We start from the raw sequence: 25,053 nt of genomic DNA, 5'->3' as shown, positions 1-25,053 counted from the left end.
GATACAAAGTACCTACCGTTTATACAACAAGGTATCCCGTGGTGAGCCCCTCTGGCTGGTTTTTTTTACCAAAGAAAAATTTTATTTTGATAATCATCCAAGTTTATACACACACACACTATCTTTCATTCTCAAACAATTCTGCAATCTCGGGATTAGAAGGCACAGGTAGAGAACAAAGCAGCTCTCACAGTCTCAGGCAGCTCTGGAAAGGGTGGGGGACAAAAGCTTCTCCACAGGGCCCCACCAGCATGCACTCAGTGCTCCTCATGAAACTCACATTTTCCCAAGGAAACAATGATTTGAAAGATGAAATTATGTAGGCAGACTGGGAATCCAGTCCCCACCCTCTATAAAACTACTAAGAATGGAGAATATTCCAATTTACAGTCTTTCTGTTGACTGCTATGGATATTTGTTAAAGAATAAGATTCAGTAAAAGAGCAAGGGGACCTGTTTTTGCCCTTGAGGTTTAGTTAACCAAAACTGAAAATGTTTCTTATCTTTAGTTTCCATCTATAAGATACACCACGTCTTACACCCTGAAGTTACACTGGTTACACTCCGAACATCTCATCAAAATATTCCCTAGTTCATTCTGTGTGAAGCTGTATGTGTGTGTGTGTGTGTGCGTGCACGCGTGTGCACGCATGTGTGACTTTTACTTTAAAAGTCTGGCTAATTCAATAATAAGTCCTTGTGGTGTTTAAGTTAAGAAGGGCTGGTAAAATGTTAGCAGACAAAATTAAAGAGAGAAGAGGAAGGAAGTGGTACCCTGATCAGTTGTCACAGCAATATGTAAGGTTCTTTATTTTATTCAACATGTCTGAATGCCTGCTTTGTATGGGAAATATTTGCTGCACCCTGTAGGTAGCATAAGAGGACAAGGTAATCTTAGATCTCTGGGACATATAATCTAGTAGGAAAGAGACAGTAAAGCTTGAGTTATATTTAATATTCCACATACTATGAAAAGAAACAGTAATGAGAAACAGAGAGGGATTTAGAGTCACAAGAAGGGGTTCTGCTGTACTGTTCCATTATGAGCATATGGGGGTGGTGAAAAGGTGTAGCTAAGCCGGGCGCAGTGGCACACACCTGGAATCACAGCTACTCAGGAGGCTGAGGCAGGAGGATTGCAAGCTCAAAGCCAGCCTTGGCAACTTAGCTTAAAATAAAAAGGGCTGGGGACATAGCTCAGTGATAGAGTACTCTAGGTTCATCCCCAGTACTGCAAAACAAAACAAAACAAAACAAAACAAACAAAAATAACCCTACCATCACTACCACTTGGTCATCTAGCATAATATCAGGACTAGGGGTGAAGAAGAGAAACACACACCAAGTAGCTCTGATGTACAGGACCAGAGGAGGATCCTTGGGTGATGTGGCCGACAGAATTCTCAGATCTTCTGAGGTTTACCATGTAACTCTTTCCCCTTAGGTGTGGAAGGGACCGTGACTTGCTTCTAACCAGCAGAGGGCAGAGGAGTAAGCCATTCCATTCCCTTGCTATGTGATAGAAGACTCTTCTAGCAGACTGGTTTTAGATTCTCCCTCTTGATTGCTGGCTGTGAAGAAATGAAACAATTATGTATCCCGCAACAAGGAACTAATACTGCCAGTGGCTTGAGAAAGCATGGACAACAAGCAACCCATCCTTAGCTCCCATTGTGACTGAGGCCTTAAGAGGCCCTAGCTGCATCCAGCCTCCTGACCCATGGAAACTGAAGTAAGAAGAATGTGTTACTCTAAGTCACCAAGTTCATGGTGATTTGCTATGCAGCACAGAAAACTAATACAGACAGTGATGTAGGATTTCTGGGCCTGCAAAGAAGGGGGAAGCCCACTCTAGTTTTTTTCTGCTGATTCACAACAAACAACTGGACAAAGAATAATACAATACAAAAACACAAATAAAGGAAAGTAAACACAAGCAAGTGGCTTAGGGAGAGGAGTTGAAATGTAGGAAGCCAACCAGTAGGGGGATGAATTTCTCATTTCCCCTCTTCTCTTGAGGCTTTGACCAGGGTGTAAGCTGCAGTCACAAAGCCATGCTGTGGCAGGGGTGGCACAGGCTGCTAAAATGGAGACCTTTCTCACAGAAGACTAGAAAAAGGAGCTCCTGGGAGCTAGATGGTATAAGGGGTCCCAGGGAGGAATCACCTAGAAAAGGAAAATTCCGTAATTCTGGGTATGGGCTGTCACTGTCTGGGTGGACTCTACTTGGTTCTGCGTGTGTGCTGCTGACCCCAAATAATGTGAGACCTAAAATACCAAATCTGCGTACACTGTCCCAAGTCTCAGACTAACCCCTGGCTATGTGCCTGGGCCAGGCCCAAGCAGCACAGTGAAGGCCTGGGACATACTGAAGCCCTGGACCCGTTGCCCACAGGAGGTAAGGTCTGCTGTGGTCTCAACTTTTACTTTGGAGGGTAAGAATTCTAGAGATCTGAGAGGCATAACAAAACCAGCTGGCCTCAAGCTTTCAAAGGAATCCTGAATTATTTCCATGTTAGCGCTAATACAGACTGCAGACCCAGGATTTAGTTAAGATTTACCATTATGGCTGAAACAAAACAATACAGGACCCCCTAGCAACTCTCACTACGGAGCTCCTGTATCCTGAATTTACCTGACTTCTCAAGAAACAGCACTGCCTGCTTCTTGCCTCAGAAACCAACACCTCTGGGGCTTGTTGCCTGGCCACTGACACGTTTCACCAGTATTCTCCTATTTTCTTCTTCCACATGCTTTTTAATCACAGAACAAATGTCATTTCTCATATTGGTAGGCTTTTTCTGGAAAATAAGGTTAGTCACCTGTATGTTTCACTTTGCCACATGGCATCTTTTTCCCAACTGGGAACCCTGATTCCCCATAGAGAATGACTCTTTCTCCCACACCTGAATCCAGGGACTTTTAGGGACAATGGCTCCAGGAACCTACCATGTTTGGCTAATCAAAGAACAGTGCATTCCCTGGGCCACAGTACTTAGAATCAGGGAGGGTCCTGGATATGAACCAGAGGTTGGAAGCTGTGGAAGTTGCCTCTCAATTGCAAAGATCTTGAAAATGGGGCACCACACCAAGGAAAAAAGGCCAAAAAAAAAAAAAAAAAAAAAAAGGGGGAGAAGAGCTGAGTCTCTATGAGATGTGGCCTGAGTCCAGGAAGAAGTAGTTTCTGCAGCTTGGTACACAACGCCCTGTGTTCCTCAGCAGGGCGTGAGCACGAAAGTGGCATGGGCCGATCATGATACTCCTTGGAATGGAAGGAGCACCATTCAGCACACAGCTGAGGCAGATTCACCTCACTTACTGTCCCTATACAAGGCTTGTCCTCCTTTCCAGGTGGCTGGTCTTTGTCCTGGCTTGTCAGCTTTTCCTTCAACTTTGTCAACTACCTCATATGGGTCCAAAGTTCTTTTCCTCCCTTAAATTATAGTTACTTTTCATTGCTTGTAACCAAAAAATCCTGAAAAGTACCTGGGCTTGCTCAATAAAACTGAGTACAGAACAGAAGCAGCACTTTTAATTATGACTGATCTTAATGGTGATTATGTTCAGTAAGCATTTCTACCACTATAAAAGTTCTGTAAGTATTATTGTGTTAGCATGTCCATTACAATTAGAGAAATTACAGATACCCTTTTATTTTTTGAATACCTTTATCTGAGTTTAAAATAGCCTCAAAATTTTAAAATAGCAGTATAATTTTAATGACATTCCATTTTCATAGTCAATTTTACACAAACACACACACACAAATATTTTTGTTGTTGTTGCTGAACATACTTAAAGAAATAGGAAAAAAAAATCTCCAACCAGTTTCAGAGACAGTAGAACTTGCTGGTATGGCCTGGTGCGCAAGCTACAGAGTAGTTACTGACATAATCAGAATTTCATTGTTTGCTAGAAAATTTAAAAAATATATGTACTCTGTAACCTGTGAAAAGCATAAAACCATACCCAGAAGTGTCCAATTCCAACTGCTGAGGAGTCTGGAGGTCAGGAATTTTGCCTGCTCTGTGAAAATGGATCTGTGGCCTTTACTTTTCCTTTGCCAGCTGGTCAGGTATCCAGCTTTTCTGGTAGAGGGCGCCAGAGAGACAGTGTGAGGCGAGTTCTGCTGTAGGCTGGGTGCTGCCAGCATAGTACCTCTGGTGAGAGGCCTTTCCCATGACTGCTTTCACAGCAGATGACAAACTTCCATGCACACGGCATCACAGCAACTTCTCTGCCATGCCCTGAACCACGATTTTGGCCTCTCCGGTGAGCCTGGGCCTCAGTCCTGTGGGCTTTTACCGGGTCCTCCATCTTAGCCCTTCAATCCGCTGTTCTATACTCTCAAAAGACTTTTTTTTCCTCCTGACCTTCAATCCCTCTTCATTCTAATCCCTGCTACTAGTAACTATTCGTTATAGTAAACGTTCCCCATTTACAATGCCATATGGTTTCTCTCTCGTGACAGATAAGAGAAACCCTTAAAACGAGAGCCTATTTCAATCCTGCCACGTAACTGGAGACCTTTTTTTTTAATATTTATTTTTTGGTTGTAGTTGGACACAATACCTTTATTTTATTTATTTATTGTATGTGGAACTGAGGATCGAACCCAGGGCCTTGCACGTGCTAGGCGAGTGCTCTACCGCTGAGCTACAACCCCAGCCCCAACTGGATACCTTTTTATACTGTCACGTCATCATAGTTGTGCCTAAATGATGAATTTAACTAAGAGCACACAGACCTGAAATACCAAACCTGAGAGTACAAGAGCTCTTCTGCCTGAATTTGCTAGTATCACTAGCCCACTGTGTTTTTTTTTTTTTTTTAAATCTCCATGATGTCAGTATTCCAAAACTTGTGTTACATTTGGCAGGTTTATAAAAGGGACTCTTCATTACTATGAAACAGGAAAGGATGAAGCCCCAGCACCATGGAAATGGGGTGGAGGGGGCCACAGGCAGTGTCTGAAGCAATGAAAGAAGGCAGGGCAATGGACTGTAGGTGAACTCTAGGAGCCTGTCCTGTTCAAAAACCTGGCAATTCTGTGAGCTAACAGGGCTGTTAACTGAATAGATTTGGCTTCAGGAGCCACTAAATTAACTTGTGCTCAAAGCTGGATTCTAATTTGGGAGAGCAGGCAGGCGTACAAACCTAGGCAGAAATAGCCTGATGACAAACTGTGCAAGGGAAAAATCAAATAAGAAAAGATGATGCCACAATCTACCCAGTCCCTTGATCCAGAAACATCTGAAGCTCAGGGATAGTATGGGAAGACGCAGGAGAGAGGCTTTCAGAGGTATGTGCTATAGCAATATGCTGATAAAGGAGCAGAGTATCTGCCTAACAGTTTCTATAATGAAACTTAAGTAGAAAAAAAAATTATGTGACTAAGTTATATCTGTGCAGAAAAAAAAAAAAGCCCACAGGTTTTTGGAAATGTATAGGAAACAATGAGGAAGAAAACATCTGAAAAAATATCAGTTATAGAAGAAATTTAATTTTCTATTTTGTTTTCAAGCACATGGCAGGTTCAGATGGGGAGGGGAAAAGAGCCTAAATAGAGACCTTAGAGAAACTATCTAAGAAAAAATGAAGCTTAGCTGTTAGTCATTTGTTCAAGCAGCACAAAGCAGCGTACTGCTCACTGGACCAACTGAGCTCACACCAGAGCCCTGGCCTAGAGTCCCCCTACTGAATGCTAGCAAGTGTTTTCTGGCCACAGGCTATTGTTTCTGCACCTGACAACTATCTGGAAATTACTGTCTTACATCCCAACTCTAGTATTCAGAGTATGTAAACTTGTAGGAGCCATGTGTCTAATACTACGCTATTCTAAACTTTAAATGCCCATTTGAAAAGGCAACATTTCCCACTGCCCTAAAAAAAACAAAGTACTGCTAGTTGCCACTAATTTGGCCTTCGGGAGGGAGGGAGGGAGGGAGGAAGGGAGGAAGGAAGGAGCCTACAGCTTACCTCCTCTGAGGGCTTTAATGGAACTACACCTAGTAACAGATTAATAGATACTCAGGGCTAACCTACAATTTGCCCTGTAGTGACAATTTCCCAAATTATTTTACCATTTATGATTTAGTTCCTCTGTCCTTTGTGGATTCTCATTAAGCATGAAAACACAATTATTCTGTAGTGGAAATAAAAGTTTCCTAGCTGTCAGGTCCAAAAATAAAATTTCCAGAGGGTGTACCTCATAAAGGGGAACATCATGCACTGGACAGCTTCTTTTGATCACCAGAGTGTGTGAAGTATGGGCTTCCTTAAACCATCTCTTACAGGCTCTTAACAGCCAACATGCATAATGGGAAAACTCAGAATGCTCAAAAAGTCAGCAAGTGTCTAGGAAGTCCAGACAATATGTCCATGTTTCTGATGCATGTTGTGCTTAGTCCAAAGATAAAACTTTGAAAATCAAACTATCCTCCAAATCACCAAGTTTCATATGAAAAAAATACTAGGGTGGTGGACAGTTTGAGGTTATAGTTCTTCAAACTTGCAATAACAAGAGCTGCCATTTGTTAAGCACTGGGAAGATCTCATCTAATCCTTAAAACATTCCTGTTGAAATAGGTATCACCAACGTCTTAAAGCAGAGGAGTCTGAAGTTGGGAGGATATTGGTGAGCAGTTCAATGCACGGACACTGACAGTAACCTGCAGAGCTGCCATTCAAGCTGAGGGCTGATTGAGTGAGTCCCAAGCATACACTGCATGCATCACCCCACACTATATCCCCAAAAGAGAATATATTCTTTATTATAGTCCAAAGTGAGAACCATATGCTTCAGACTTGAACCGACAGGAAGGTGAATCTCATGAGTTGGAAACTGAAGACCCTAATCAATACCATCTCTTGGATGGTCATTAGTTAGAATACAGGCAAAGCTGCTATGAAAGAGAGACTCCAAAATACAACATCTTCAAGATGTCCCTTCCATAGTCCAGAGGCTGGCCAGGTACCTTTATTCCATTTTGAGGTCATCTTGGGACTTAAGTTCTTTTTATTCACTAGAGGAGGAAAAAGAGGAATTGGAGAGCAAATCATGTCCATTTTGGTTCATGTCCTGGAATTTTACATGTTATTTCCATTCATATCCAATTGACCAGAACTTGCTCAGATCTAGGCTGGGGAAAACGTCTGCAGATACTTCATCCAAAACTTCTTGCAAAAGAGGACAGGCCAGGGACGCAGTTCTGAGATACAGCACTTGCCTAGCATGTGTAAACCTTGGGTTCAATTCCAGTACCACAGGGAGAAAAAAAAAGAAAAAAGAAAGAAAGAAAGAAAAAATAGGGAGAATATACTCAGAGTCTGAGTCTAATTAACAGTCTCTAGAACTGATGGATAGCCTGCCAATTTTTTACAAACGATAATTTTTCTAAAACAAAACAGATATGTACACATAGACACAACTTAAGTTTATGTCTACAATATACAAATCAAGCCCCCAACTTTCAACTCTATAGATATGATAAAAAGAATTTTAGTCAGAAATTTCCCAAGAGAGCAAGATGTCATCCCTTATATGCTCTAGTTACAGAAAATTTATTAATGCTTCCACAGAATGACCAAGCAACACAGGTTCTTAGAATGAATTTGTTACAAAGTACCAGATGTTATATAAACTAAGTTACTTTTAACTATAAAACATAGTTATCTTATGTACTAAGAAAGAAAAAATTGACAATTACACCAGAACAAACATGCCACTGACTATAACCCCGTGCCAATCTCAAGATATGTTACAATAGGTGAAATGAATTTCTTAGAACAAATGAAATACTGTCCTTTTGAAGTAACAAGTCAAACTGATCTACCCCATGAAATTACTGGATAAAAATCAACTCAATTTTGGAAGACAAATTATTGTAGTTGCTATCAAGCCATTCTTTATGGTGATAACATAAATAAATATACCAAAACCATACCTACATTCATAAGTTACACATGCACTCATATGGGAAAGAGATACAATTCCCATCATGATCCAATAATTACAAGGTTCTCTGAAGTGCAGGGTGCTATGAGCACAACATAGGGGAGGGGCTTGATCGGTCAGGAGGTCATGGATGGTCCTATGGCAGTGACCTTAAATTTGGAAGGAGAGCTGACTGGATGACATCATGCATGAAACCTCTATGGGGAAAAGCACAGAGCATGTTTAATAATCAGCAAAAGGGCTTCAGGGTGCAACCTCAGGAATAGAGAACTTGCCTAACCTGTGAAGCCCTAGGTCCAATCCCTAGCACTGCCAAGAAGGAAAAAAAAGAAAAAGAAAAAACAATAAGATGACAGGTACGCCTACGGGATGGGGAGCAATGGAAGAAATAGCTAGAGCAACTCTGGCAGGCGAGGAGGACTTAGGTTAGATTTTGTCTTTATCCTCAGAGCAATGAAATAAGCAAGAGATTAGCAACTGTATTTGTGTTTTTAGGAGCTTGTTCTAGCTACCCTGTGGAAACTGGATTATGGGAAGGCTGGTATGGACTAGTGGAACCCATGAACAGGCAGGCTACTGCAGCCAAAAAGAGTTGAAACTCTAGGTTTTGGGAGCAGTAGAGAATCTGGGTTTGAAGATTATTTGGGAAGCAAAGTGAACAGGACTTGGTGAGGAATTGAATATGGGCATAAATGGTGAGGAAAGCATCAAGCACAGCCACTAGGTCTCTCTCCAACATGCCCAAGTGCATGGCAGAATCTGCCACTAAGGCAAACCCTGGAGAGGGACATGACGAATTTGAGATGACTGAGGCAATAAACTGGGGAAGGACTGGGAACCGGATTTATAATTCTCAAGTTCAAAGGAAAGATCTACACTGGATAAAAACCTTGGGATTATCAATGTAGAGATATAAATTGAAGCTAGGGTTGTAGCTGAGTTTAGGAAGGAAGGGAGTTTCAGAGTGCATACAAAAGTGGGGCAGGGACCAAGGCTTCAGGAACATCAGCCCTTGAAGGTCAGAAGGTCAGGAGGACAGTTCATTCATTCAAACATCCATCCATAATTTATGCATCAATTATTTATTAATAACTGGCCGCAATGTACCAGACTTTGAGGAACAGGGATATTCAGTGACCAGATACGTAAGATTGCTATTTTCAAGAGCTTACAATTTAGCAGGTACATAAATAAAAAACATAAATGAATAAACAAGGTGATTTCAGGTTGTGATGAGTATTAATCAAGAACATAAAATTGACATTGTAACTCAAATCCACAAGTGGCACTGATATCAATGAGATATCTAAACTGATGACTAACCACTGAGAAAGTTCTAGATAAAGTCCAATCTTCCCTGGATGTGTACGAAAATTGCTTTCCTGAAAAAGGAAGCATACATTACAGCAGCACACAAAGAAACTGTATCCACATGAAATGGGTTCTGAGCTCAAATAAATGAGTCTCTCACACAAATATCCAGAGGACTATTCAACAGCTGTGAAGTGTGCAGTAAGAGGTATACTGCATGTCATACCAGTGCCAGTCCTAGGCACTGTACAACATCCAGGATCCCTGACTCCCACACTACCCCAACCATGTGACATCCTGAACACACTTGTACCTTTCCAAATGCTTACCGAGGGGCTTGCTGGTCAATGACCTGTAAGGCAACAGGCTAGCACTGTGCTCAAGACAGATTGTGGGGACAGAGGTGCTCCTCAGGTCTCCACATGAATGAGTTTCAATTGTAGAAACTTGTCGGAACTGGAAACATAATCTTTCATTTGGAGTGTACTTAGTGTACCATGTACCATACAAAGTTCTACAGAAAACACAGGTGATCTAGAATGGGGCTCTTATATTTTAAATCTATATATCCTTGCACCTCTTAAGTTTAAAAAGTTTCCTTGAAAACTGATATTATTTTCCCACTACCTTATTCATCTCTGGGTACATGCCCCATTACACAGAATTTCAACAGTCAGCAAGCAACAAGCGAGGTCCAGCACTGAAAAGGAAACTGTTTTCAAACCCCACTGATTTGGTTGTTTACAGTCTGAAATACAGACTGGGAAAGATGCTAATTATAACGGAAACTTTGGATCCTAAAAATGTGCTCACAAAATAAGAGAAGAGGAGCAAAGGGGGATGGAGTTGTAATGGGACAGCAACCTTTTGAGAGAGACTTGACTTCAGGGCAGGTGCAGAGAAGAAACAGATACTGAGAGGAGGATGCAGTGAAAGATTCCTTCCTGGCACAAGACTCTTAGTATAGTTAACCACCATCCTAATTTACACTCTCAAGAATGCTTACGTAAACTGGGTGGTAGCTGACACCTGTAATCCCAGCTAGAATTATTAGCAACTTAGTGAGACCCTGTCTCAAAATAAAATATAAAACACACACACACACACACACACACACACACACACACACACACAATGCTTAGTTAAGTCTAGAGAGTTTTCTAAACTTAAAACAAAAACATATAGTTGGCATATTTTTCTTTTGTAGTAGTGGGATTGAATCAAAGGGTGCTCCACCCCAGAGCTCCTCCAATGCAGCCCCTTTCATTATTTTTTATTATTATGAGACAGGGTCTGGAAAGCTTCTCACTGGCCTTGAACTTGTGATCCTCCTGCTCAGCCTCCTGAGTATTTGGGATTGCAGGTATGCACCAGTATGTCGACTGGCTGGTTGACATAATTCTTTACATAAAATTTCATATTCTGCTTTTTCAGATTTAAAGCATTCTCTTTTTATTTTTGGTACTGGGGATTGAACCCAGGGGCACTTAACCACGGACCCATATCCCTAGCTTTTTTTTTTTTTAAATATTTTAAATTTTGAGACAGGGTCTCACTAAACTGTTTAGGGCCTTGTTAACTTGCTGAGGCTGATTTTGAACTTGTGATCCTCCTGTCTCAGCCTGCTAAGCAGCTGGGAATACAGACATGCACCACTGCATCCAGCTCAACTAATTTTTAATACACTTTCATTGTGAAGATGGACCACCATTTACTGAAAGCCCCTGCTATTTCATTCTGGTGTCTCCACTGAACTCTTTTTTAATCACTGAGCCCTTTAGCTTGTAGTCTGTTCTGCATTTGCAATTATTGTCTGCAGAGATGTTTCCAGAAGCAGACTTTTGAAAACAAAAGAGTATAATTAAAGGTTTCGGCACTTATTACCAAACTGTTATCCCAAAACCTTTTAATAATCTAATTAAAGGATTTTTATTAGCCGAGTACAAGTGTGGTTTCAAAACACCCTTACAAGCACTAAATATAAGTTTTAATCTTTGCTAATCTGATAGAAAAAGCATCTTAATGGTCTTAAGTTATAATTCTCTGATTACTAATTAACATACTTCCTCATATTTGTTAACCAACAAGAATTTATTTTCTGAGAACCACCTATTTATCTCCTGACTCATCCTTTGAGTTCTTAGTGATTTTTTTTTTTTTCTCTACCCATTTTTATAAACTGGTTAACCTTTTACCATGTGGTCATAACCATTTCCTCATTTTCAGTTTGCTTTGTTTTTTAATTTTTTTTTTAAGTTGTAGATGGGTAACATGCCTTTATTTTTTATGCGGTGCTAAGGATGGAACCCAGTGCCTCACTTGTGCTAGGCAAGTGCTCTGCCACTGATCTACAGCCCCAGCCTCTTGCTTTGTTTTTAACAAAGGCAAAAATTATACAAAAAATAAAATTTCACTTTTATGTGCAGAAGCTACTCAAAGTTGCTGTTTTTATTTTCTAGATTTCTTCAATTTTTAAATTTTATATGGTTAACACTTTATTTAAAATTAATTTAGGTGTTTGGTCAACACTAGGTTCTACCTTGCTTTCTTTCTTAAACAGTTTACTCTGAGTGGCTGAGTGTCATTTATTGTTCAGGACTAAACAATCCTTCCTCTCTCTACTGATTTGTGACACTGACTCTTTGTGTATCAAAGTCATATTCAACAGATGGGCCTGAAGATCATTCTGCTCCATGAAGAGTTGTACATTTCTGCAAGGACCACAAAATTCTCATCATTCCAGTTTCATAAAATTTTGTTATCTGCTACCGCTAGCTTCCATTCACTACACCTTTAAAAACTGTTTATTCTTTCATCCTTCAGATGCAATTTATGATCATTTTGTCATATTCAAAAAGAAAAATATTATAGATTTTTTTAAAAATTAGAACTGTTTTAAACCAATAAATTAATTAAATTTAAAGCCTTCAGGATTTTATTTTCCCATTTGAGAATACCTCTCATTTGTTTTTCCCCTTCAGTGATATCATTGTTTTTTCTTTTCCTTTCCTTTTCTTTTTGGTACTGGGGATTGAACTCAGGGGCACTTAAACCACTGAGCCACATCCCAAACCCTTTTTTTATATTTTATTTAGAGACAGGGTCTCCCCTGAGTTACTTAGGGCTAAATTGTTGAGGCTGGCTTTGAACTAGTGATCCTCTTGCCTCAGCCCCAAACTGCTGGGAATTCAGGCATGGGCCACCATGCCTCCAGAAGACACCATTGTTTTCTTGTTTGCTGATTTATGTAAAGTGCTGGGGGAAGAACCCAGGCTTTCCACAGGGCTGAACACATGCTCCAATATTAATCTACTCCCTTGCTCATTTTCTTCATGTTTACTTTTTATACACATTCAGTTCACACCTTGGTATTTTATGATGTAAAAGACCAGATAGTCTATGTATTGCCTAAATGTTGAGTGATGGCAGATGTTAAGTAAAGTTACTGATTCATCTACATGGCATACATAAATTTTTAGCTAATCATCCCGAGCTTTCTGGGTACAAAAACCTATACATCACAACTAACTTTTCTCCTCCTCATTTCTATTTGTATTTGTGGTAGACAGAAGACTGCCCCAAGGATCTTGGCCCCTGATATCCATGTACCTTGTCCCGGTTATTCTAACCACCACCAATCTAGGTACCATTTTGAAGGGAGTTTGCAGATGTAATTTTGCAGTCCCAAATCAGATGACCTTAAGTCTAGAAGTCTATCTAGGTGGGCCTGACCTAATCATAGGAACCCTTTAAATTTGAAATTAGAGATCAGAGACAGAGGAAGGCAAGGAGCAGCTCCAATGCCAGTCCCCAAGGACAACAAGGACCTCAATCCTACAACTGCAAGGAGCCAAATTCTTCCAGCAGCCAAGAATGGAAGCAGCTTCCAACTCAAATCCTCATCAGGGCACTTAGTCTGGCCACCACCTTGATCTCAGCCTTTTAAGAATGAGCCCCTATGGCTCCCAGCAACTGGGGAGGCTGAGGCAGAAGGATTGCAAGTTTGAGGTCATTCTCAGCAACTTTTTGAGATCCTCAGCAATTTAGCATGCCCCACTGAGGTTCAATCCCCACTACAAAAAACAACAACAACAACAACAAAAAAAAACCCTACTAGATCTCTGATCTAAGATCTCTGACCTAATACATAGACAGTTCTTTAAACCTCTAAGTTTGTGATAATCTGTTTCACAGTAACTGAAAACCAATGGCTTACTTAATTGGTCTGGACTTAAATAGTAATGTTATGGAATCTTAACACTGGAATAGTCAGAAGTCAGAGATTACACCAGTGATTCAACAGGGTAGATTTAATATAAAGATGTGCTTACTATGCGGCTGGGATTGTGGCTCAGTGGTATAGTGGTGCTTGCCTAATATGCATGAGGCAATGGGTTTGATCCTCAGCACCACATAAAAATAAGATAGAGATATTGTGTCCACCTAAAACTAAAAACTAAAAAAAAAAAAAAAAGATGTGTTAACTAGAAAAAAGTGGGCAAGTTTAAAGAGAAATAAAAACAGGTCTTTAAGGGGCCCACAAGGAACAAATGCAGGACCTGGACATATACTAGTTCAAGGTATGTGTATGAATAAAGACAGGGCTGAGTTTAGGATTCCTCCATGCAGGACTCAAGAGGGTGTGGCCACCATGACACAGCTAGACAGGAGTGAAGGGATCTAGGAGGGCACAGGTCCATATGAAGGCCTTTCTGCAGGCAGAAATTTCCTTGAGGGCATGGATTGACCATGGTGCTTCATAAGCACCAGAGGTGAATACTCCCAGGACTCCCTGAGGCCACTCTGCTGACTGCTGCACCAGAAGCAAGCATACTGGAGGCAGGCGGAGAAGTCCCCTTCATCCCACTCTTCCTCCTTCCACTGATCCTCCAGTGCCTTGTGCTGACAAGGCCCAACACAAAGCCAGCAAGCTACAGGGAAATGTCTGCAGTGCCCAGCTCCAGTATCAAAGGCACAGCACAGATGGATTTACACAGACTGGGAAGACACCCTTTACACCTAAATTTACATGAAGCAGCCTATCTACCGTTTCTGCCCAATGACATGCAGCTATCTTCCTATAAATGAAGATGTTTTCACCTGCTTCCCCAAATGAGGAGCCACAGTCCCCCAAATCACTAGAAATATTAATTATAGTTCAATCTCCGCTAAATATTCTGCTCTCTGAAGAAAACTGCAAAATTAACTACCATATATTTGTACATACAATAAGGGAAGAAGAGAAAGAAGTGTTTGTTAGTCTTTGTTTCTGGGCCATGGATAGTGTTTCTGACTTTCTCCTGCACTGTCCACCCAACGGTTCCTTTGTTCTTGACCAGAACCTCAGCTAGCCAGTGTTCTCAACCTGGCAAGATGACCCAAACTGTCCTCCCTGAAGCAAGTGACTCAACAGACCTTTTTCTTTACTCTTTAACAGTGTGCCCAGAAGTTCCATGAGACACTCCAAACATGAGTTAGCCTTCCTTGCCCTTTGGTACACTGTGACCCTGTTTCTCCCAGGAATCACAACTAAATAAATACTCCAGGCAACACAGCGGCTCTGTTGGTACAGTGGCTTACAGAGCTCCACATGGGAGGCAGCCTCACCTTTCTACTCAACAGAACCACTCAGCATCCCCAGTAGAGACATTCTCTGCTTGGAAAGTGAGAACTCCAAATCCCTGGGAGTTCAAAGCTGCTAGAATGTTTAGCTGAAATTCTGGGAGGGGGTTATTAGGTATAATCACAATGACTCAGATGAGCATAGTGGCACACACCTGTAATCATAGGAGACTGAGGCAAAAGGATGGCAAATTCAAAGCCAGCCTCTGCAACTTAGTAAAACCCTGTTTCAAAATTTAAAAAATTAAAAAATAAAAAGGCTGGGGATGCAGCTCAATGGAAAAATGTATTCCAAGAAACAATACTTGGTAGTGAGACTACTTTCAAGTTTTTACCATTAAGTATGATACTGGAAAGTTGGTCTATGAATTTATGCCATACTGATATCCTGATGGTCCTTAAACACACACACACACACACACACACACACACACACACCCTCTCCTTTATTAGTTTAGTACTATACAAATTTACAAATTCTATTCTTTTACTCTAGAGGACCTTTCCTCAACTTGAGTTCCACCACAGAATAATGCTCCAGGTGACTATTTTTAATAGTCTTTTCACCATCCTACAAGCAAAGAAGGTAATTCATTATAGACAATGGATGTCCTAGCACAGATATGCTAGTTCTACTAACACAGATATGCTAGATCCTACTAACAAAAGCACTGTAGATTGGTACCTTAAACAACATGAACTTCTCACAGTTCTGCAGACCGGGAAGTCTATGATCATTTAAGGGCCCTTCTCTTGGCTTGTGGGATGGCTGTCTTCTGTGTGCCTACATGGGGGAGAACATAGGCAAGAAGGAAGCTCTCTTGTGTCTATTCCTAACAAGAATACAATTTCCACTTAGGAGGGCTCCACCATCAGGACCTGATACCTCCCAAAGGCCCTATCTCCTAATGTCATAACACTGGAGGTTAAGATTTCAACATAGGAACAGGGGGAGACAAAAACATTCAGTCCACAAGACCTAGGAGATAGAAAACTCTATTAAGGGTAGACAGTAAATAATTTTGAGCTTTGTAGGCCATTCGGTCTCTGCTCCACCTACTCAGTTCTGGAGTTGAAGTATGAAAGCAGCCATGGAGAGTCTGTGGATTAATGAGCATGACACCCCAGAAATCATAATTGAGTAAAGTAAATAACAGGCTAGACTTGGTTCAGGGCTTGAAGTTTGCTGAGTTATGTCTTCGAAATAAGGATGTGATTCTGTCACTAAACTGAGTGGGAAGGATTGCTTTAGATATGACATTATTTACCCACGACTCACTGAAATTTAGTACAAACTGTAAGGACCTTGGGACATCTAAATTGTATTTTACCTCTTTCAGCTTTTTGTGCTGCTATCATTTGCCAGTTTTACTGTTTTAGAAGTTAATACTACATTAGATTTATTAATTGATTTATCCTTCCCAGTGCTCTTCATTCTTTCTTGCATCTCCAACTTCTATCTGGGATAATCTTCCTTTTACTGGAAGAACTTCTTCTTCTTTGTAAAAATATGTTTTAGTTGTAGATGGACACAATACCTATATTTATTTATTTTTATGTGGTGCTGAGGATCAAACCCAGTGCCTCACTCAAGCTAGGAGTGCTCTACCACCGAGCCATAACTCCAGCCCTGGAAGAACTTCTTTACAGTTCCTTTACTGTTGATTTGCTGGTGAGAAATCTCTCAAACTTTTGTTTTTCTGTCTGAGAACGTCTATATTCTACTTTCATTTTTGAATGATATCTTTGCTTGATATATATTTCCAGTTGGCAGCTATTTCTTCCACGTTCTGATTTCCATTTCCTCTGAAGAACAGATCATCAGTCTTTATTGTGGCTCCTGTAAAGATAATGGGTCTTTCTCTTTCACCTGACTTTTCCTTTTATCTGTTGAGACCTAGTCTCTCTATCTTACCCACACAGGCCTCGAGTTCCTGGCCTCCAGCATACCTTTTGCTTCAGCCACTGGCTGGGACTATGGGCACATTCCACTATGTCAGGTTTATGCCTTTGGCTGATTTTAGGATTTGGGTTTTTTGTTTTAGCAATTTTCTCTTTATTCTTTCTTTCTTTCCTTCTCCCTCTTTTATTATAAGATTCTCAATCAGTATCTCTTTAAATATTGCTTCCGATCTATTCTTTCTGCTCTCCTGAGATTCCAACTGTAAGTATTTCAGACTTGTAACAGATCCTATTTGTTTTCTTGAATATCTTTGTTTTCCTTTTATTTTTACTTTCCATTCTTTTGTCCCTGTGCTTGGCATGGATGTCCTTTTGTAGTCTATCTTCCTGTTCACTAATTCTTCCTTCCACTATGAGTATTCTAACTATACACTTTCCTGTTGAATTTCTATTTTGAGCTATGATACTTTTCATTATAAAATTTCCATTAAGTATTTTTACAGTTTCCAGCTCAAATTCTCCATTTGTCATCTAATTTAGTGACCATAAATAATTCAACATTCCCTTAAGCTCCACATCCGATGACCCTAATATCTGTTATCTCCTGTAGATGACCTTACTGTCTTTTTCTTCATGCTTAATCTTTCTACATTCCTATTATTCGATTGACTGTTGATCTTGCATGTGAAACATTGTGTAGACAGTGTGAGGTTCTGGACAACGTTACCATCCTCTATACAGAACTGAGTTTTGCTTCTAAGAATACTTAAGAGTAGGGACCATTTGCTTTAGTCTCTTCCAGCGGATTCAACGGTTTCAGGATCATTTTTAAATTCCTCCAACTCTGAGGGTAAGTTGCTTTATGGAGGGGTGGGTTGTTCCAACTGAAATCTGGAATGTATGCCAAAGTCCTTCCTCATCTCCAAGTGTGGCTTTGAGCCTTATGCACCTGCTGAAATCTCAGCTTTCTGTTCAGCTTTTCAGTCAACTTTGGGGAGGCAAATAAAAGCCCTGGGAGGATCATGTGGCACCAAACATGATCACTCTGTCTTGTAGGTCTCCCTTCTCTCAAAAGTCCCTGATGTACTGGACTGTCCAGTGCCTTCTCACAGGTGTCAGTTCTCTTTTTAGTTCTCGGCAACAGATTGGGCAGCCACAGCTGGACTGCCTTGGCCACAAGCAGACATCTAAACAGAGGCTGACTTAGTGAACACCTCTCTAGGAAGCAGTGGGACAACCTTACAGATTTCTTTATCTATGGCTGTAGAAGAATATCAGCAGAGTTCTGTGCATACCAAAAGACAACCCTTACTTGACCTTTTTTTTTTTAATATTTATTTTTAGTTTTAGGTGGACACAATATCTTTACTTTATTTTAATGTGGTGCTGAGAATCGAACCCAGTGCCTCACGCATGCTAGGCGAGCGTGCTACCACTTGAGCCACATCCCCAGCCCGATGTTAATATTATATTTTTAATGTTGAATTTATCTCTTTAGAGGATATTTTAAAGAAATACTGATGAATTATATTTTCTGAAAAATTATATTAATCTCAAAAACAAACCCAAAGTTAGAGTTTTGGCGACCATTTTTCATTTTTTAATATCACAATTAAGCTAGATTCATTAAATAAACTGGATAATTATCCCTCTAAATTCCAAGACAATTTAAAAGTAACTACAAAACGTATGAACATCTGAAAAGGAGAAACTCTTAGGAGATACATTCTTTTCTTTTTTCTTTTTCATGGTGCTGGGAATAGACCCCAGGGTCTCACACATGTTGAGCACAAGCTCTACTACTGACCTGCACCCTCACATCCTAGGAGATAAATTATTTTATAATTAAAATTTTGTCCTGGTTCTACGTGGGTTTTTCTGTATTCTTAAGGGAAGTATGACTATTTTTAAAGTTAAGATCCGGTCCTAGCACAAAGCTAGAGCTCAATAAATATTGGTTTCCTTTTAACTTAAAAAACAACAATAACAACAACAACAAAACAACAACAACAAAAACCCTGCTTTTTGTTTTTCACTATGTTATAAAACATATTTTGTTTCGGAGATGGGGAGTTCCTTTTTATTACCCAAAACTTTAGAATTACTGGAGGTTAGAAAGGTAGAAAAGTTGTTAATAGAATTGAAAATGAGGTATTTTTATTCACTACAATTTAATCACTCTAACTCATCAAACTTTGAAGAGAAACTTGATATCAGAAGATAGTATAGGTAATCAATCATTTATGCAATATTTACTGCATATCTACTAGGTATCAATCAATAAGCTAAGTTTTATCAAAACTACATTAAACATGAATCCTGCTTTCAAGGAGTTTATCATCTAGAAGAAGGAAGAAAATCTATACAAATATAATCATCATAAAGTGTTGAAGGTCTAAGTACTACAAGAAAGACGCTACCTAGAAACATTTGCCATATGATTCATACACTCTGTATTCTGAGTAGCAATGTTAAGCATTCTATTTTACTTCTTCCTCTTTAACCTAACTCTAAAATGAAGGTGAAAATCAAGCTATAAGTGACTATGTATCTTATGCATCTGATCCTACAGAATAAATTCATCAACAAAGAACCAACATTACCACATTATGATTATTAAATGCCAAGGGAGATATTTTTATAAGTATTTCTGGAAACTTGACTGGCTTCTCTGTATGAAATAAATTGACAATGTGATCACAAGAAGATATCCTGATATTCTTAAAGAATATAAATTTGATCTCTATCCCTCATCTTTTCTCAATTATTTTTTATCTATCTATGCATCCATCCATCTGTCCGTCCATCCATCCATCCATCCGCCTTTCTTTGCGGTACTAGGAGATTAAACCCGGGGCACTTTACCACTGACCCCAGCTTTTTTATTTTTTATTTTCAGACAGCATCTCACTAAGCTACCCAGGCTGGTCTCCAATCTGTGATCCTCCTGCTTTAGCCTCCTCAGCCACTGGGATTACAGACACACACCACCATGCCTGGTTTCAAATAATAATTTTATAATCCAGTACTTGTGGATATTTTCAGGCTAAAACATCCTCCCCACCTTACAAATTATATCAAATTGATTATATGGTCATGTTCATGATAGGGTTAAAAAACATGTTTTTTTAAGTTATAGTCATGAAAGCACAAGGAAGCACAAAGTGTGACAGTGAGGAGCAGACTGCATACCTTCTGTGGGCACACCCACAAACCAAGGCTCTCACACTCTTTTGCCTAGTCCTGACAACAACCTGTGACGGTGCCCAACAACCTCTTCCAGCTAAGTAAATGAAGGTCATGGAAAACAAAAACAACCCTGAAGTCATCTAGCCGATTAGTGGCATTCCTAGAAATATAACCTAGAATTGACAACTCCCAACACCACACTGCCACAGTGGTCCTCAAATACTGGTTACTGGCAAGTGAGAAAGTTTTATGATTGCACAGAATGAGAAAAGTAAGGATGATGAGGTAAACTTTCATAGGTACATTTACTTAATTTATAGGACTCTTCTGTAAGATGACATCCTTTCTATAATAACATTTACTGGTGGCAGTTTTTTATTCAAGTGTCTTATATGCCAAGACTAAAAAAGATGGCCACCATATGTTGGTTACTATTTTTATTGTTAAAATTTTACTTGTATATGAAATTCCAAAGTCTAATGACAACCCTACTTCTCTCCCTCCCTCCCTTCCTATGGTTCTAGGAACTTAGCCCAAGGGCACTCTAACAATGAGCATCCCCAGCACTTTTTGTTTTTATTTTGATACAGGATCTGGCTAAGTTTCCCAGGCTGGATTCAAACTTGAATTTCTTCTTGCCCCAACCTCCCAAGTATCTGGGATTGCAAATGTGGGCCATTGCACTGGCTATCATGCTTTCCTACATTTTGAAAAGAACAGATTTTTATCCCAAAAAGAAAAAAGTTTGATTAAATAATACTAAACAACAAAAAATTACCTTCTTATAAGAATGACAAATATTTTGAAAACTGCCATGTGTAGCTGCATTTATAGGCAAACTCATGAAAGGCACAACGTTCCCACCATCATCTTTCCAGTGATACCCAATTTTTAAAATGTTGTTTCTGTTCCCCTCAACCATAGTTCCTCACATCCCCTCTCACCAACATACTTCAAAACTTAACCTTGACAGATATGTTCATGTGGTGAAGGTTTCACAAGTGTATACATATATGAAGGTTTTATTGAGCTGGGCATGATAGCACATGCCTTAATCCCAGAGACTTGGGAAGCTGAGGCAGGAAGATCCCAAGTTTGAGGCCATCCCAGGCAACTCAGAGATTCCCTGTTTCAAGATAAAAAATAAAAAAGGCTGGGAATGCAGCTCAGTGGTGGAACACATTTGGATTCAAACCCTTGCAATGCAAAAGGAGGAGAAAAATTTAGTGAAAGGTATATTGTAAATACATGCAGATTAATTTATGTAGGAAATAAACTTTAATATAAAATATGCTTTTTAAAAAACTTTACTAGGGGTAATAAGATATCTGGGCATCAAACAACTGACTAGAAGAATTTTCTTTCTTGTCTTTTTCTTTTTTTGGTACTAGGGATTGAACTCAGAGCCACATCCCCAGTCCCATTTTGTATTTTATTTAGAGACAGAGTCTCACTGAGTTGCTTAGTGCCTCGCTGTTGCTGAGGCTGGCTTTGAACTCAAAATCCTCCTGTCTCAGCTTCCCCAGCAACTGGGATTACAGGCATGCACCACTGTGTCCGGCTGGGAGACTTTCTTTCTAATCCTCCTTAGTGTCATATTTAAATTGTATTAACTGGGTTAAGTTTTTACAAATCCTGATTTCTTGAATTGCCTTTCTTGTGTTATTTGCAACATGAACTTTAAATAAAAGTTTGCTATTTTACAAATTGTCTTTCTCATTTACCTATGCTAAAAAGGCATAGAACTAGTTTTCTGCAAGATGCGGCTCTCTGATCTCAGCAAGTCATATATACCTCTCTGGGTCTCAGTTTTCTCTTCTGTAGACTCCCTACTACACAATCCACTTCCCCCTTGCTGGTATCAAATCTGTGGCCTCCTGCATGCTAGCCAAGTACTCTTCTACTAAGCAACAAATACCCTCATCCTAGAATTATGAACTTTTTTGTTCCTACATATTTTATAAAAACAAAACAAACAACTCAGAACTATGAACTTGAAATTGTTTTAGTTAAGACTTATTCTTGGAAATAGCTGATAAGCAGAATACTATGCTTATTAATAATATTGTTACTGCAACCCATTATCACCATTATCCAGACAGGATGTAGCAGTCTAATATGAACCCCCGCCAAGATCAAGCAAACAGACACCTTCCCATTTTTAATAAAAAATAAAGTTAAAATGTTTAATAAGTATATCCAATTTTTTTTGTGTGTGTGGTGGTGGTGCTGGGATTGAACCCAGGGCTTTGTGCATGCAAGGCAAGCACTCTACCAACTGAGCTAGATCCCCAGCCCAAGTATGTCCATTTGAATGTGCACTTTCAGATCACACCAATTACACCTTAAGATAAAGGCTTTATTCTTCCTTTAAAAAAAAAAAAAATTATAGCTGGGTACAGTGCTACACACCTGTACTCGCAGCAGCACAGGAGGCAAGGCAGGAGGATTCCAAGTTCAAAGCCAGCCTCGGCAATTTAGTAAGGCCCTAAACAGCCTGGTGAGACCATGTCTCAAAATTAAGAACAAAAGGGGTAGGGATGTTACTCAGTGGTTAAGCACCTCTGAGCTTAATACCTGATACAAAAAAAAAAAAAATTATAGTGAATTTACAGAGTTATGTGGTCATAATAATCATCATTCAGCATCCAGGTTCAGAACATTTTCATTACTCCCCAAATATTACTCATCCCATTTGTAGCCAATCCCCTTTATTGTCAGTCCTAAAACACAACCAATATACTTTTAGATCCTTATAGATTTGTTTTTTTCTGAAACTATTCCATAAATAAAATCTGGTTTCTTTCACTTAATATATCTTTGAGGTTCATCTTTCCACTGTACACACATATGACGACACCTCCTTTATCCATTCACCAGCAGGTGCCATTTGGACTCTTTCCACTTGTTGGGTTCTATGAATGTCATCCATGTTTGTGCTCTCTGTAGACACGTGGTTATCTGTCTTAGGTTAGAGAAGGAGCAGAGGAACTTATTGGATCGTATGATGAATTTATATTTAACTTTTTTTATTTTTAGTGTTGGGGATTATTTACTAGTTCTGGTAACTTTTTTGTGGATTCCTTAGGGTTTTTCTTACATGCTGGACCACGCCATGTGTAAGTAAGGACAGTTTACTTCTTTTCTCTAGGGACTTTTTTTGTTATAGCACAGCTATAATTTCCAGTATAATGTTGAAAAGACGTGAAGAGAATTGATGTTTTTTTCTTGGTCCCAATTTTAGGAAGAAAGCTTTCAGTCATTTGCCCCCTTCAGTATGATGTTAACTTGCTGTAGTTTGTACTTTTTTTTACATATGCCTTTTTTATCAAGATGGGCTTGAGTAGTTTAGGCTGGTGATATTAAACTTGAGAATCTTCAGTGGGTATGCATGTTTAGTCACAGGATTGAATGAGATCACCAAAGGAGCAGAAAAGGGAAAACTTACTAGACTAGGAGTAAAGTTAGGAGAAGCTTTCATAAAGATGATTGGCTCAAATGTTAGGAATTTTAGGAAATTTAGAATTTGAAAAGAATAGAAGTCAATTTAAGCACTGTATAAGCCAAAGATGTGAAATAAATGTTATCACATGACAGCATGTCAAAATTGTGACCACTGGATATGTTAATGATATCACTAACAGATTAACTTAGAGAACAAATTCAAAAGACCTAGGTCTCCAGGTAAAGAGACATTTACAATATGGACATATTCACATTAGTCTTATTCTATCTATGTTTTTAAACTTACAAGATCCTTAAATTTTCTCCTGCTAAAATTAGAGCTACATTCCATGTCTCCTATTTTTTTCTATATCCATAAGCCTCTCTACTACTCTGTCACTTAACATGTATCTCTTCTGAAAACTATGATATAAAATTTAATAAAATCACTTCCAACCCAGGCAGCCAAATAATGAATCAAAAGATAATATGCTTATGCAAAACCAGGTACCTGAATCTCCATGTTTAGTGAGTCTTTAAGGCAGACACATGGTTCCTGCAAACTTTTTGTGTTGAAGAACCAGAAGAAAGATATAGTGCAGAAGAAAAATGGGTCAAATGAGGGAAATTGCTTTCCAACTGAGATTTGAGATTGAATAGGAAGTGGATGAATTAGAAGAAAGGCTGCTATCACCCATTCACATGCTGCTCTTATATATCAAAGGCGGCTTCCTTCCAGCTTACCCCATTAACTAAAGCACTCTAGTTTCAAGGTGACACAGATTTTTTTTACAGAAATGTCTTCTCTCTTTTTATAACTTGGATCAAAACTAGAATCCCTTTAAATGGGCTTAAAATTTTCAGTAATGTTAATTTTCAAGTAATGCTCCAAGAAAAACTTGCTACTGTGGCAGAAAAAACAAAAAACCAATCCATGAGTTCTGTTTGTCTTCCAGGCACACTCCTGCCTAAGCTGCATTCCTAATGCCAGAGTCAGAAATGGGGGTGGGGGTTTTCAAATATAAATAATGTTTCTTGTAGACAAATCAAAGTAGTGTTCTCTTAACATTTCTTTAGGGCCTCAAATGATACTATCTAGGCGGTAAACTTCCAAACCATTAGAAATATGTAACATCTGATAAAAGGTTTTTATGAACAGTTCAAATACTACAGATCAAATTTGGGGCCCCAAAGACTTCTCAGATTTTTAAAGGTAATTAAAATCAGTCTGAACATGGTGGTACAGCAGCTGTGGACTGAAATCTTCAACCAACAGACTTAGCAGCATACAACACAGAAGAGAGGAGAGCACCCTGTTCACTCTATGGCTGCAAACCAGGCATTTATTCCCATCTCTAAAGCAAAAAGCTTCAGGAGAACAAATGGAAACAAGGGGGAAGGATGTGGGAAAGATAAATAAAAAGCAAGAGAAACTAATGGCTTTTTTTTTTTTTTTTTTGGTGTTCCTGCTAGCAGAATACTGAAATTGATGTTCACTGATTTAAGATTTAGTTCGCAAATCACAAGTTAAAAGAAAACATTTTCTTAGGCTCTAGGACCTACCTAATCAAAGTTTTGCCACCTAATTAAATAGGCATATGTGTAAGCTACTTAATAACTACATCTAT

At 39.3% G+C, this 25,053-nt stretch overlaps 1 protein-coding gene across 8 annotated transcripts in view; it reads right to left on the bottom strand.

The window, feature by feature from the left end:
- Tnrc6c (trinucleotide repeat containing adaptor 6C) overlaps positions 1-25,053 on the bottom strand; it is a 118,936-nt gene that overhangs the window by 84,828 nt on the left and 9,055 nt on the right. For 6 of the 8 annotated variants that reach the window (XM_071603894.1, XM_071603899.1, XM_071603895.1 and 3 more), the window contains exon 2: positions 1,343-1,571. The exons of 1 other annotated variant lie outside the window; for it this stretch is intronic. In XM_071603894.1, coding sequence (XP_071459995.1) covers positions 1,343-1,426 — 84 coding nt within the window. In that variant the 5' untranslated portion in view covers positions 1,427-1,571. Of the gene's footprint in view, positions 1-1,342; positions 1,572-25,053 lie in introns of those variants that run through there. One more of the 8 variants, XM_071603898.1, reaches the window with a different exon arrangement.

This window comes from Marmota flaviventris, chromosome 17 (assembly GCF_047511675.1).
Source record: "Marmota flaviventris isolate mMarFla1 chromosome 17, mMarFla1.hap1, whole genome shotgun sequence".
Taxonomy (NCBI): domain Eukaryota; kingdom Metazoa; phylum Chordata; class Mammalia; order Rodentia; family Sciuridae; genus Marmota; species Marmota flaviventris.
Note: the sequence above shows the minus strand (reverse complement) of the source record. Positions and strands in the feature narration are given on the sequence as shown.